The 14,374-nt window shown below is 43.0% G+C and overlaps 1 protein-coding gene across 1 annotated transcript in view; it reads left to right on the top strand.

The window, feature by feature from the left end:
* The window catches only part of nos1 (nitric oxide synthase 1 (neuronal)), a 38,197-nt gene that overhangs the window by 11,672 nt on the left and 12,151 nt on the right, over positions 1-14,374 (top strand). The window contains exons 4-16 of the mRNA XM_071897649.2: positions 788-933; positions 1,665-1,827; positions 2,250-2,341; positions 3,706-3,847; positions 3,949-4,088; positions 5,124-5,298; positions 6,332-6,433; positions 6,957-7,151; positions 7,843-7,928; positions 8,539-8,683; positions 9,557-9,661; positions 9,770-9,828; positions 9,923-10,039. Coding sequence (XP_071753750.2) covers positions 788-933; positions 1,665-1,827; positions 2,250-2,341; positions 3,706-3,847; positions 3,949-4,088; positions 5,124-5,298; positions 6,332-6,433; positions 6,957-7,151; positions 7,843-7,928; positions 8,539-8,683; positions 9,557-9,661; positions 9,770-9,828; positions 9,923-10,039 — 1,667 coding nt within the window. The remainder of the gene's footprint in view (positions 1-787; positions 934-1,664; positions 1,828-2,249; positions 2,342-3,705; positions 3,848-3,948; positions 4,089-5,123; positions 5,299-6,331; positions 6,434-6,956; positions 7,152-7,842; positions 7,929-8,538; positions 8,684-9,556; positions 9,662-9,769; positions 9,829-9,922; positions 10,040-14,374) is intronic.

Here is a 14,374-nt window from a genome sequence, read left to right as displayed (position 1 = left end):
TGCTAATGATACATTTGATTAAGTAACCTTTATTTAGGGTTAGGGCTGACACACACACACACACACACAGCACGCACTTTTAGCACCCTCTGTGAACAAGGGCAGAAGAAGAAAAAACACAAGCAAAGAAATTATTAGAAAGAAATCACTGTTCATTTGGCTAAATTATGGTTCTAAAGTGTGAAAGTCGATTTAAAGTGTTGAATTTGTCTTTTTAATTATTCCATTTGTACAAAGCATAATTTGCATAAAGCATCATTCAAGCATTTCTGTAATTATGTTTTGCTCTTCGATCCATTTCAATCCAAGCAGAACCGAGACTGCGCACTTAGCCTAAAATCGAAATCTAAAATTAATAGAGAAGGGAGGTTACAGCCTATGGTAGTTTCTGGCTTTGTAAATGAATAGGAGGCCATGCTGCTCTCATCTTGCAGTCAATCAGGAGACAGTGATAGCTGTGTCCTGTGTCTTAAGTGAACACAAATCCTAAAGGCCACTGAGATGTTTTATCTTGGTTAAATAAAACTGATTAAACGACACTTTGTTTTCTGCCAAATCAGGATCATTTAAACATGTCACTGTCGCCCCTGTCTCATTCATTAGTGGGGACTAACTTTTCCGGTTATTTGCATGGCTATTATCAGAAAGGTACCATGAATGCCAATATCACCTGGGTCATCAACTGCATTTGGCATGAGAATCAGCTGAACATTACAAGAAACAACAACAAGAAGAGGAATTACCCCACAAAATCCTCTCTCATCTGTGATGTCAATTTTCTTTTCAGATGCCGATCTGCGCCGAGAGTGTGTGTACAGGCTCCATCATGATGCCCAACCTGCACAGCCGCAAACCAGATGAGGTCAGAACCAAAGAGGAGCTTCTCCCACTGGCCACTGACTTCATAGACCAGTACTACACTTCCATCAAAAGGCAAGCACAGCCTGCTCTAGTGAAGCTGCACCCTGAAATACAATTGGAGTTTTAGTTCAATCAACAATGGGCGGAGCCAAAGAGCAACAGTTTTTTTGGCTAAGCAACATTAGACTGAAGCACAGTGAAAAAGGCAAGAGGTAAGAGAGGAGGAAGCTAATACTATCAAGCCTAGCACTCTTGCAACTAACTGAAAAGACCCAATCTAGTTCTACTATGTTATCTAAATTAACCAATTAGCCTAGCTGACCTTCCACGTTCAAACTAGCGGTACTAGTTCAAACTAACTAGTTTAAACTCATGAATGAACTGAATGAAAAAAGAAGTTATCGCCATTCATATTTTTTATTTGGCCTATTGACCAGAGTTGCTTCTTTGCCATTGAAGTTTGCCAGGTAGTTTGTGCTCTAACTCTGAAAAACTGTGGTTCTAATCCAATAAGATTATTTCTGTCTCCAGAGAAGCTCTGACAAATGTTTGTGTAATTACATATACCTGTCCGCCCTGAGTTTGTTAGTACAATAATGGATGTTTTTTGTTTTTTTTAACACTTTTTTTGCATTCTCCCTTCCAAATGAGCAAGATCTTTTATAGATGACAATTGTAACAAACCCAGTCATGGACCTACAATACACTGGGGATCTGTACAAAAAATCAAAGTAAATACCTCCTCTACTGTATATCCGTGTCCTCTTATTCTCCTGCCCTCTGTGTGACGGTCCTGGCTCCAGGTACGGCTCCAAGGCCCATGTGGACAGGCTGGAGGACGTGACCAAGGAGATCGAGGCGTCAGGAACGTACCAGCTGAAAGACACCGAACTGATTTACGGAGCCAAGCACGCCTGGAGGAACGCCGCCCGTTGTGTAGGGAGGATCCAATGGTCCAAATTACAGGTGATACATACCTAAAGTCATGGTGCAGTTAAACCCTACCTTGTTGTACTGTTTGCACGCTGCTTTTGACTGTTAGACAGGACAGTGGGGAAGGTTACAGTATGAGATGGACTCTGAGGAAATTAATCCTATAGTGTCTATAGTGTCATATAAAAAGGCTGACATTGGTTCAATCAGTTGTGTCTAAATGGTTGACGCTGATATAATCAGTGGTGTTACAACCACAGACCGTTTAACACAAAAAAAATATTGAACCATTTCACTTTGAAGAAACTGAGTTCTTACACTTTATGATTTCTTTCACTGGTTGCACTATGGTGACACAACACTATTTTAACATCAACGTTCTTTTGAAACAGCATTCTCTGTAAGCCAACATGACAGCCCCAGTGACAACTTTCATTTCCACATTTGTTTTCCAGGTTTTTGACGCGAGAGACTGCACAACATCTCACGGAATGTACAACTACATCTGTAACCACATCAAGTACGCCACCAACAAAGGGAACCTGAGGTGAAAACACACTGCTCAACCCTTTTACCCAAATCTCGTCGTCTGCTTTTCCCTCTTGCTCAACTTTCCTTGTTCCATCCGGTACATTTGTTCCTATCCCCATCTGTCGCTCCGTGCATCTCATTACCCCTCTCCGTCTCTTACTACCCTGACGTGACCCACTGTCCATCTGTCAATGCGTGCTCCATCTCTTAACGCTATCTCTGACACTGTCTGCTCCCTGTCTAGTGTCAATGTCTCGGCACCCATCATCACCTTGTTGGTGAGGCGGCAGACCTCGCTAACAAGCAGTCATTTGTCAGACCTGCTCAGCGCTCGCTCGCTCTCTGCCAAGTCCTAATCACATGTGACACCTCATATTTACTTCTTGGATGATGGATGGCTTCTGACTCATTACTACACTTAGACCAGGCTGTGGAAGGACAACTCAGATACATAAGTTGATAGGACCCAGCACAGCATTCTGGCTCTGGCTCTTTCAGTCTGGGCTGTTTCAACAGAACCAAACACAAAAGATTTTCACATAAAGGGCGTCATTCCAAAATGATATATATTGATTTTGGAAACATTTTGCTTACTGAAAATCAGTCAATATTTCATAAACAAAGATGATTCTGTTCTCAATGTATAACTATTTTGCATGGAAAGGTCTTACTAAGACTAGGAGTTTTTTTTCCAAGCGGTGGATATCTCGTTTTGGAATGATGCTCTTACATGAAAGTGATGTAGGCTAATTCATACATTATAAAATAGGTCTATGACAAAATGGATTAAAGATTTGTCATTTGCTATATATTTTAAAAGTCTGTTAGTACAGAATTATGCACAGTCTGTACCCCCCATCAATTTGACCACTTCCACCAGGTTTCCCGAGCCAAGCTGAGAGATTGTTTCTGGAGACGTGGACTGCGGTGCAAGCGCCACTGGCCCAGATTCACACCAGCTGCTCTCCCGCCTCTGCGATTTACAACCAGCTTAGGAGAATTAACACTTTTGCCCGGTCATGGCATTAAAACACCATAGGGTTCAGGAACAGACCAAAGGTGGCTAAGCGTTGGCCCTGCTATGGGTTCTTTCACATAACCGCTTAGATTAAAAATGCCTTCAGATTATGTGCATAACGCCTACCATCTCTAAGCAAGCTTTTTGATTCATGTAGTAGTTATTCATATACACCATCTAATGCATTGCATTGCCACATAGCATCGTGCTCCATACACATCATCATAAAATTACATCAATTTACACAGTTTTTTTCCCCAACATGTAAATCCATAGCTAGCAATAATCTCATACAGATAAATGCTCTGGATTTAAATATTAGACATTATCAACATGCTAATCCACTGTATTTTTTTGTGCAGGTCGGCCATTACCATATTTCCTCAGAGGACAGATGGTACACATGACTTCCGGGTGTGGAACAGTCAGCTGATTCGCTATGCAGGCTACAAACAGCCTGACGGACAGATCCTGGGAGACCCCGCCAACGTTGAATTCACTGAGGTATGCATAAGGGGCGGTATTTTAAAGTCATGCACTATGCTACAAAATGAACTTTGAAAAACCAATTTGTGCTCAATTAACATGTTGGTTTTGGTCATTAGATCTGCATACAGCAGGGATGGAAGGCTCCAAAGGGACGTTTTGATGTCCTGCCCCTCCTGCTGCAAGCCAACGGAAACGACCCTGAACTGTTTGAGATCCCTGAAGACCTCATCCTGGAGGTGCAGATCACACACCCAAAGTGAGTTGGAGTGAATTACAGGACACACAATACAGGGTGCCTTCTCTGTCAAGCAATATACAGAATATATAGAAACAAGCACATGGGTGCCTGCACACAAAGCCATCCACCCACTCACACATCCCTCACATATCCTTCAGTAACACCTATTATACAACGGGTAGTTTTAAGCCAAGCAATCTGATTGGTTACAGACACATTCCAACTGTGCTGTTTATTCCCATAAAGCATAGTGAGCCATGCTTTATTAGTTGCTATGCCAACTTTTGTGGTAACCATGGGGCTCGTTAGCAATTTTCTCCTGTTTTTTTGTTCTTATGCATGTATACTACTTTTGAGAAAACTTTTAGACAATACACTTGCATTGGAGACCATTGTATCAAATCTATAACGCCCTTGAGGACTTGGCACTGTAGCTGTCGCATCACCGTCATGTCCATAATCACAGTAAAGAATTGGGTATTGCTGCTATGCTCTCCATCTCTCAGACACACAGAGCATCACTACAAGCCACAGAGATCGTTCCAGCATCCCCTGACACACCGATCTCCCTGCCAAACTCCTCCAAAACTGGCATCTCTGCTCCTCACCCTGCATCAACTGGCCCTCAGCTCTGGCAGCAGCTTGGCACAGGCCACGGCCACCAACAGCGCCTCATCATTACATGGGTCTAGGCCCAGCTCGGCAACAATAGCCAAAAAGCAACGTTGTCAATTCCCCTGAGAGGCTGCATGACTGTGTGTAGTAGGAGGTAGATGGAGGTCCAGCCTAGAAGTCCAGCTTTGAAAAGCTGTCACCAGGGTTTTTTTCTGTGTAAATGCTCGTTTTGGCTGCGCTCCTTTCACAGTATGGACCTCAGGGGTAAATTCGTAAGCAATGCCCATACTGCCCTGACTTCAGATGGGAGCACGCTGAATTGAGCTGAAAGCTGAAATAGCTACAGCTCAGATTATCTTTAATTCCAGTGACTCCCTGAATCCTTGGGGTCTCTCAATAGTGAATTCACCCTATCCTTCTTCTGTGTGCTCTGCCCAGGTATGAGTGGTTCAAGGATCTGAACCTGAAGTGGTACGGCCTCCCGGCAGTCTCCAACATGCTGCTGGAAGTTGGCGGATTGGAATTCACTGGCTGCCCCTTCAGTGGCTGGTACATGGGTACAGAGATTGGCGTGAGGGACTTCTGCGACAGCTCACGCTACAACATACTGGAGGTAGTGTATTGTGCCAAAGGACCAAGCCGTGCTCCATTGGAAAGGGGGATTGAATCTGGGGCCCAGAGCATGCGCTATTTCACCAAAATGACCAAATCAAATTATTCACAATTATTCACAAACCATGTGCAATGAGTCATGGTATTTATATATTTATTTATTAGTGAGGCTATGCAAATTGAGATTGCATGCAATTCACCAATACTTTGAAACTCCTACTCCCCCAAATTATTTTAGAACCTTTACAAAGTGCCGTAAAGACTTCCCACAAAGAGTTTGGCAATTCAGAATGGCTGCTGTCATTTCTGCTAGACGAAGGCATCGTCACCAGCAGTCAGGCAAGCCAGGCAGAGAGTTTTCCATCCAAGAATCGCAAATCAGATCAGAGAACGCTCCAATTATAAAGGGCGCTTTAGGGCGAAGGGTGCCAGCCTTGGTGAATTAGTTTTACAACTGAAGCATGCAATTTGCACTTGTGCATCTGCATTTGTGATGAAAGGGGTTATTAATTTTTCATTAATGGAGATTCATTAAGGTTAAAGAGAAGAATGAGACACATACTGCCACAACAGCTGAAATGTACAATGTTCCAGTCTGAGTAAACAGTTTGAATTCAAGTAATCCATGCTAGAAAAAACGAAAAACATAAAAATCCCATTCACATGCCAGTTTGTGGTTGTCCCAGTCTTTTCCTCAATTGTCCTTATGTGAGTTTAACATTTGGCACCACTTTTCAGTTGTAAAATCTGTGCAACCAAAGCTCACAATATGTGGCAGAAGCATCTTCATCCATCACTTGACTGGCAATGTTCTCCAGGCAGCACGCACTCACCAATGTTACATCATCCTATCAGTGGCTGTATTTTGAAATGGATTTTCTCAAATCCGAGTCCAGTACTACAACACTGCCTAAGACTAACTTGAAACAGGAAACAATAGAGCCTTTCACCAATTATGGCTAGTTATAATCATTGTCATAGCATCATGGCTGCACTAAAACACTGCTGTCATGTTATGGTTTCCTGTTGTACAGGAGGTAGCTAACATGATGGCCTTAGATACCAGGAAGACCTCCTCCCTATGGAAGGACCAGGCACTGGTGGAGATCAACATCGCAGTTCTCTACAGTTTCCAGGTAGGTTCCTCTTTATGCGTTGTCCATTTAAAATTCTAGCATGGGCAAGTACTGTCTCCATATTCTGAGACAACTATCAATCAGCATGAGACATTAAAGTAATAATAGGCAACATTTGATTCTGATTGATATAACACAATACAAATTCAACCAAGACTCATGAAAGCTTTTACATTTGCTGTTCTAAACACCCAGTGTCAAGTAGGTATTTTCTGGGGAAAAATCCCTCTGGCCTACAAGAAGTGATGATTTGTTTGGAATAAATAAAAGAAGAACTACATAGTTAGCATGACCAGCTTTAGTCACCATGGCTGAACAAAGAAAAGAGTGCCACCAGAAAAAGATGTCACACACTGTTTGATTGTGAAGTGACCACTCACCAAAGATGTCACCAAAATAAAAAAAAACAACCTCAAGATCTTGCAGATTATGACTTTAATGCTGATGTAACTAGTTAGCATAAAAGAGAATTCATAAATGACAAAGAAGTCCTGATTGTGCTATCCCTGTTCCCTGTCTCCAGTTGTCCAAAGTGACCATAGTAGATCACCACTCGGCCACAGAGTCCTTCATGAAACACATGGAGAATGAGTACCGGGTGCGAGGAGGCTGTCCTGGAGACTGGGTGTGGATTGTGCCTCCCATGTCGGGAAGTATCACGCCAGTTTTCCACCAAGAAATGCTCAACTACCGCCTCACCCCCTCCTTTGAGTACCAGGTGAGGAGTAGGGGTCATGTTACCAGGAAATGTCAAGTTGATGTTAAATTGACTACTGGATTGGGATGAAGGTTTGTAATGTTTAAGTCCTGTGAGGGGTATTTTTCTTATTCCCACGGATAACAACGTGATGTCACATCAAGATATTTCTAGCGAGACCACAATGGAGGGGAACAATTTTCAGCAAACATAATTAATAAACATCAGGTTTTGATGTCAGTCCCTCAGAATCAAAAGAGCAAGGGCCTCTTTCTAGACTCACCATTTTGACCAACATTTAACAATCATACAGGATGAAATCCATCGTACAAGAGCCAAAGATACCAATTTCTCCACCGACAGTATCCTCAATAGGCCATTATGCAATGCAGCCACAAGACAGGTTGCATTTCAAGTAAGGAGCACAGCCGTGATCATAGACATGCACCAATGTTCCCAAACTGCCTGGCAGGCAAGCTATTTTTATATGCCCATCTTTGATCGAAAGCAACAAGTTCACACCACTTCTCTGGAGGTTGTCATGGTAAGTCATGGGAAATGCAGGAAATCAAAGCTGAAATAGAACGCATCATTACTAAATAACTGCTGGAATGTATTGAACATCACAGATTGATAACAGTGTAAGAGTATCCAAGGGTGGATTTTTCCTTTAACAAAGACCGCCACTATTTTCTTCTCCCATATGCCAAAGTCTGATCCTTGGAATAACCATGTGTGGAAAGGAGTCAATGGGACACCCACCAAGAAAAGAGCCATTGGATTCAAGAAGCTTGCCAAGTGAGTCTGCATTCGTACAGAAATTATTAGGCAGGCGAAAAGATTTAGCCAAATTTAGGGATCTCTCTTTCGCCTGCATTGGTAGTTTCAAGGGTAAAGTGTGGACTAGATATTGTACTGAATATCAATGATAATATAGGATGCGAATATGATAATATATGGCCAAACAAGCAATCACTTTCCCGAGACAAGTTAGAGAGACAGGGGAAGGAAGTTGATGTACTCAGTGGTGTAATTCATCTAATCAACCCCTCAGGGAGTAATCAGAACTTTGTTAGTTTTTTGTTAGTGTGTGCAGGTGTGTGTGTATGTGTGTGTTCTGTGCTATTAATATAATTGCCTTGAGGATATGACAAACAAGGTAATCACAATTGCTATCCATCTGCTACTTTGACATGATGTCTGCCGAAGTGAAGCACACAACCATCTATCGTAGAGCTCACTATCTCCAGTAGGCAAGGATGGCTTCTGGTAATGGTAGTGGAGGTTGTGATTGGTGCCCTCGAATCACTGGTCTTTGTATGATTCAGTTTCTTGTCCTCTCTTTTTTTCTGTCTCTCATTCTCTCTCTCCATTTCTCTTTTGTTATCTCGCTCTCTTCTTTCTCTAGGGCTGTGAAGTTCTCCGCCAAACTAATGGGCCAAGCCATGGCCAAGAGGGTGAAAGCCACCATACTGTATGCCACCGAGACAGGAAAATCTCATGATTATGCCAAAACTCTCTGTGAAATCTTCAAGCACGCTTTTGCCGCAAAGGTACCCTTGCCCCTGCCTCACATCACCTCATCTGAAAGCTGAACATGAGTTTATGCATCATTGTACTGATATCTAATGGAAAGGGAGGAGTTTGAAGGAATCATCCTCCCTATACCCCTCTCTCTCTCTCTCTCTCTCTCTTTGGCTAACGAGGCCAAGCAGATGCTAGCCGAGTAGAACGATGAGAGAGGAAGAAAGTGTGTCTTTCGTCACATTTTCCTCTCCTCTTACGCAGGAAAGTGCTGCGGGTTGGAGACGAGATTTACCCAACCAAGCGTTGAGCAGTAGTTTAAGATAAGATCCGGAAGCACCCCTGGCTGCGTAAATCTGTTTGGAAAAAAAAAGGGAGAAAAAAAAAAGAAAAATGGAAACGTGCGCTGCTTTCAATCATCTAGGCATTTGCTCCAGGACATATCTTATTTTCCCTTCCCATTTCCCGATGTGATCAATCATACAAGCAGGGACATCATGCATGCGTTTGGATGCGTCTGTGTCTGTCTGTGTGAGTGGGTGTATAGATGGATTGTGGGCAGATGTGAATGCCAGGGGCAAATCCTCCTTGTTGTGGGGCTAAAGCCTTTTTTCTCAGACTACAGTGTGTGTGTGTGTGTGTGTGCATCGTGTTGAGTGGTACGCATCATGGGTGCTCATTGTACGGCAGGAGCATATTATCAGCTCGCTAAAGGCGAGGACAGAGTGGTCATTACAACTTCCTGCTCTGCCAACAGCCACGGGTTCAGTCCTGTTTTACACGTTCATGTCATCTGTCATGTGGAGTGTGTCGAGGATGTGTGTGTGAGTAAAAGGCTATACCATACAATAAGTGGAGTCTGAGATTCCCTCTGCACAATTATTTTTTTCTGATATCTGCAGGTCATGTCAATGGACGAATATGACGTGGTACACCTGGAGCATGAGACGCTGGTATTAGTGGTGACCAGCACATTTGGCAATGGGGATCCACCTGAAAATGGAGAGGTATACATCTTATATACCAATACCTCCAATTAATGCAATACAGGGCAGATACCACACACATTGTGTCATGCATATGGATCACTAAAAACCCCTCTTGGTTCATTGTAGAAATTTGGAGCTGCCTTGATGGAGATGCGCCACCCAACATCCAACACAGAAGACAGAAAGTGAGTTTAACCCCTCGACCTGCACACTCTTACACTTCATTCCTTGAATTGCTGGTCAGTGTTTCTCATCGCTCTGCTTTTGCCTCCCTTCCAGGAGCTACAAGATCCGTTTCAATAGCGTGTCCTCCTACTCTGACACTCGCAAGTCCTCCAGCGATGAGCCAGAAACCAGGGTCAACTTTGAGAGCACCGGACCTCTCGCCAACGTCAGGTACACTAAACCAGAAATCATAAAATGAGACTCTGTGATTATACCAGTCTATGCGCAGCAGTAATGAATGTATTTCTAAGTATGAAGACATCTCATTCGGTCAGCTTGTCAATATTGATACACAGTACATAACATTGCAATATGTGTTATCAGCACTGTTGGGGGTGAAGCGTTACTTTGTAATGTGTTCGAGTACTCAGATTACTTGTTTGTGGTAACTAGTAACACAAGTTTTTCAATTCATGTATTCTGTTTGTCTGGTTTTATAAGTGTGCTCGCTTTAGCCACAACACTTATACACTCATATTTTCTTCTTCTTGACACTTTTTTGGCAATTAACTACTCTTGCACAAGTTTAAGCTATCGATGTCATTCAACTGTTCAAATGTTCAGCTAGTTATGCTAATGTGTGCTTGTATTTTTGGTAGTGCTGTGAAAATGATTCCTCTTATCGGTCATGAAGCAGTTTAAACAGCTGGATGCTTCTCCAGTAGTTGCACAGCTTTTTTTACCCTTTCGGCGTGCTGTCAATTGCAAACGATGACGTAATTTGATGGTGGCGGGTCACATACGTACTCACCCTCATATCTTTTGAAACCAGGGTAGAAACACCGGTGAAGTTTGTAAGTCCATTTAACGCACAGTGAGTTGGCTAGCGCAGCTCCGCGGCAGCCTTCTTCAAAACAACAAAAGTTGCTGGGTACCGTTTCTTTTGACTTCCAATAAAAAGGCCACACAATTACTCTATACAGCTCGCGCATCATCATCCAAGTGCCAAATGATTGCATGGTGAGTCTAATATATTATGGGTAGAGCGCGCTTGAACGACTCAATAAAGTAGTAAATACAGTGAGTGGTAAATATTTTGTTTTTGTTCTGTGATGTTGACCTCCTACTACATTTCTCCCACGACGCAGCCAAGGGCATCACCATATTCAGGTCAGGCAGTCAGTCATACACCCGTTTCTTTGTTAAATGTCACTTCGTGAAATGGCCTCTAGAGGGCGTCTTTGACTAAGAGTTGGCCTCTCGCCTATGGGCTAAATGCCACATTTAGTCCCACATACTGATAAATGCCACATTCAGTCCCACACAGTGAGCCCCACTCTCTGCCGATTTACCCACCGATTTACAGACATCCACATCTTCTGCTGTCCTGCAAACCTTAACGGTAGGTAACGTTACTGTGGTATTGAAGTGATGTTAGTGGAATAGGTAATTTAACCGATGAGTGTCGCGCTAGCTGACCATTGCTCCCACACAGAACCACACTCCGCCGTTATTATCAGACATCCATGTCTTCTGCTGCCTGACAAACTTAAACGGCAGGTAATGTTATTACCTGTGGTATTTAAGTTACATTAGCCGCGGCGACATTGATCCATTGTGTCTGTCCGGACTTGTGCAGGATCTGTACTTGTTTTTTTTGTTGCTCCGTGTTGTTTACTACCTTTAGTGACTGACCAGCCAAGCCATCCTGGCTAATGATGGAGGACAGGATGGGAGTTTTAGGCGGAAAGTTTCAGCTGGCACTTGTAGCTTTTGTTATTATTTCAGTTAGTGCATATAAAGAAATATACCTTTAAAGCTGAATTTTGACTGTTTTGATGGAAATGACTGATCTGTAGTTCACAGGGGAGAGTCAAGCACATTTACATGCACATCAGTATTCATTCAGGGCATTTCATTAACCATCTATGGTTAATTGTGGGAGAAGCGGAGTGCACATGCGCAATATTTCAAGTTGATTGTGATTTATAAAGGGAAAACTGCGTGCCGGTGTGCGTACGCACAGTTTTATGAATCAGATTTTTTTGTCTGTATGTACTTTTCCTCTTTTGTGTGCACATAACCTTTTAGTGTGGAATCTATGCTATGAGTTTTATAAATGAGGCCGCCGGTCTGATCCATCAATGGCCACCTTGCAACACACTCCTGCTGTAGGTGAAATTGTGCTCATCAACGTAAATTACATCTCGTTTCTTCTCTTCTGCAACCTTCCAGGTACATTGTGCTGATTACGATACAGCACCACAGCGGAGTAAAGCTGCCATTGCAGTTACAAATGACAGAAATCCACCGAGCGCAACGCTTGCAATGAAATTGTTTTGTTTTGTTTTTTTCTTCATGCTGCTACTACTACGAACATGATTGTCAGAGCAAGTTTTTTCTCATGGGGAGCGCACTGAAGAAGATCCAGAGCAGAGTGGGAGCCGAGCACTTACAATATGCTTTGACCAATGAGTGCAAATTGCAACCGCTCCACTTCCTGTATCCTGTATTTGGGCTGAAAATTGCATCACGCTTGACCAGTCTGTCTTCTGACCTAGTCTGTTCTTTGAGCCAATGAGAAAAATGGTTGGGCCAATGAGAAAAGTGGACGGGCCTAAGCCCGCTAGGCCCAGTACTGCCTCCAATGCTACTACTACAACTACACAATTATTGCAACTACTCCAACTACTACTACAACTACTACTACTGATACTGCATCTACTACAATTACTACAACCAATACTGCAACAAAACCTACCACAACTACTAGTACTGCAAGTACTACTGAAACTACTAATACAGTGCCACTACAACTGCTACTGCAGCTACCACTTCAACTATTACTGCAACTACTACTAGCACCATTTGGTTCCAGATTTTGGTTGAACTTTAGATTTTTTATGATACGAAAACCGTGTGTTTGTGACGTACACAACCTACACTCTGTGAAAATAACTTTATTTTCGACCTCTGTTGCAGTAGTGGTGAGTTTTGAATCGTTTTATATCTAGAAGCCACGCTGGCTACGGTAGCAATCCCTAACTCTAATACGGAGTAACTGGAGTTCTGGACAGAGCTAATGTGTCGTAAGCTGGCAGCTAGCTACTATTGTTAGCATAGCTTCATTGTAGTAGAAAAGCTGGTACCTAGCTAGCTAGCTAAGCTAACCGGCACCTACCTGTCAAACAGAAAATTGGCCAACGCCGCATCGCTCTTCATGCCCATCATCAATTACAATACTTGCCACAATGGTCATTCCCATTCAAATCAACGTTCCTGGATGGTCGGAGCGGCGGCCGTTGGGCTAGCTTCTGTATAAACCGACTTAGGGTTGCTGAGCTGAGACATTTTACAGCAAGAACCAAAGGAGCTTCTGTGTTGGCTTGCTGCCATGGATTGCTAACATGCTAATCTTGACTGGTGTACCCTATGCTAAAGGAGATAAGAAAGGAAGCATTGAAGCACCTTTCCTTAGCATTTAGAGAATTCGACCAGCTCTTATCATGGCTGCCACTTACTTCCGGGTCATTTCACTCAGGCTACGTTCAGACTGCAGGCAGAAGTGGCCCAAGTGCTCATATGTGACTCAGATCTGTTTTATTTATAACAGTGTGAACAGCACAAATCACATGGAATCTGATCTTTTCAATTCTGATTTGGGCCACTTTCATATGTGGTCCTAAATCAGATACAGTCTGATTTTTTGCAATGCGATCTCAGTCTGAACAGTCATATCGGAATTCATGTGACTTTTACATCACTCTAGATCGACATTCGTCACAATTCTGCGCTGGCGGGAGTCACTCGGTGAATACAAACATGGAAGACAGCAGCGATGGAGGTAGTCAGTGGAGGGACAGTGAGGTGTTGGACCCCATAAGTATTTGGGGTGAAATTTTGGATGAAATCTGTTTCAGTGAAGCCATTCACGTCACGATCCCACCACTCCTGGCTCCGACTCCGCATCCACACACACCTCCGTACAGAAGTAGCAGCCATTGCTCCACAAAAAGCCATAATTAAAAATTTGGCTCTCTTTCTCCTCATCCTCGTCCTCGTTGTCATCTGCTCATTAATTCGCTGGCTTCCACTGCACATCAACTTATAAATGAAACCGTAAACGCTGACTTCAGTGGCCTTCATGTTTACTTCTGTACGACAGCGTGCTGCGTGTGACGTCTTTGTTATTGTTCTTTTGCGCATGCGGGTCAGTTCAGGACCGTGACCAGTTCACACTGGAATCTGATATTGGCCACATTTAAAAAATAATGTGAACAGCCAAACAAAAAAATCGGATCTGAGCAATAAATCCGAATTGAGCACTAAGACTTGCAGTGTGAACGTAGCCTCAGTTAGGAACCTTCCTAAGCAAAAAAGACTATTTGACCGCAGCCCGCGTCTGTATAGCGCGCACAGATGAGCCAATCTGGTCTCATCATGACATGTAGGGAAACATGTCTTATGCTAGCCAATGTGCTTTGAATAGCCTATTCACTTTGCTCAAATTGAGTCTTGCTATATTATTTTACATGCTTGCTATATTTTAAACTGGTGTGAGATTTT

Source organism: Centroberyx gerrardi, chromosome 8 (assembly GCF_048128805.1).
Source record: "Centroberyx gerrardi isolate f3 chromosome 8, fCenGer3.hap1.cur.20231027, whole genome shotgun sequence".
Taxonomy (NCBI): Eukaryota; Metazoa; Chordata; class Actinopteri; order Beryciformes; family Berycidae; genus Centroberyx; species Centroberyx gerrardi.
Note: the sequence above shows the minus strand (reverse complement) of the source record. Positions and strands in the feature narration are given on the sequence as shown.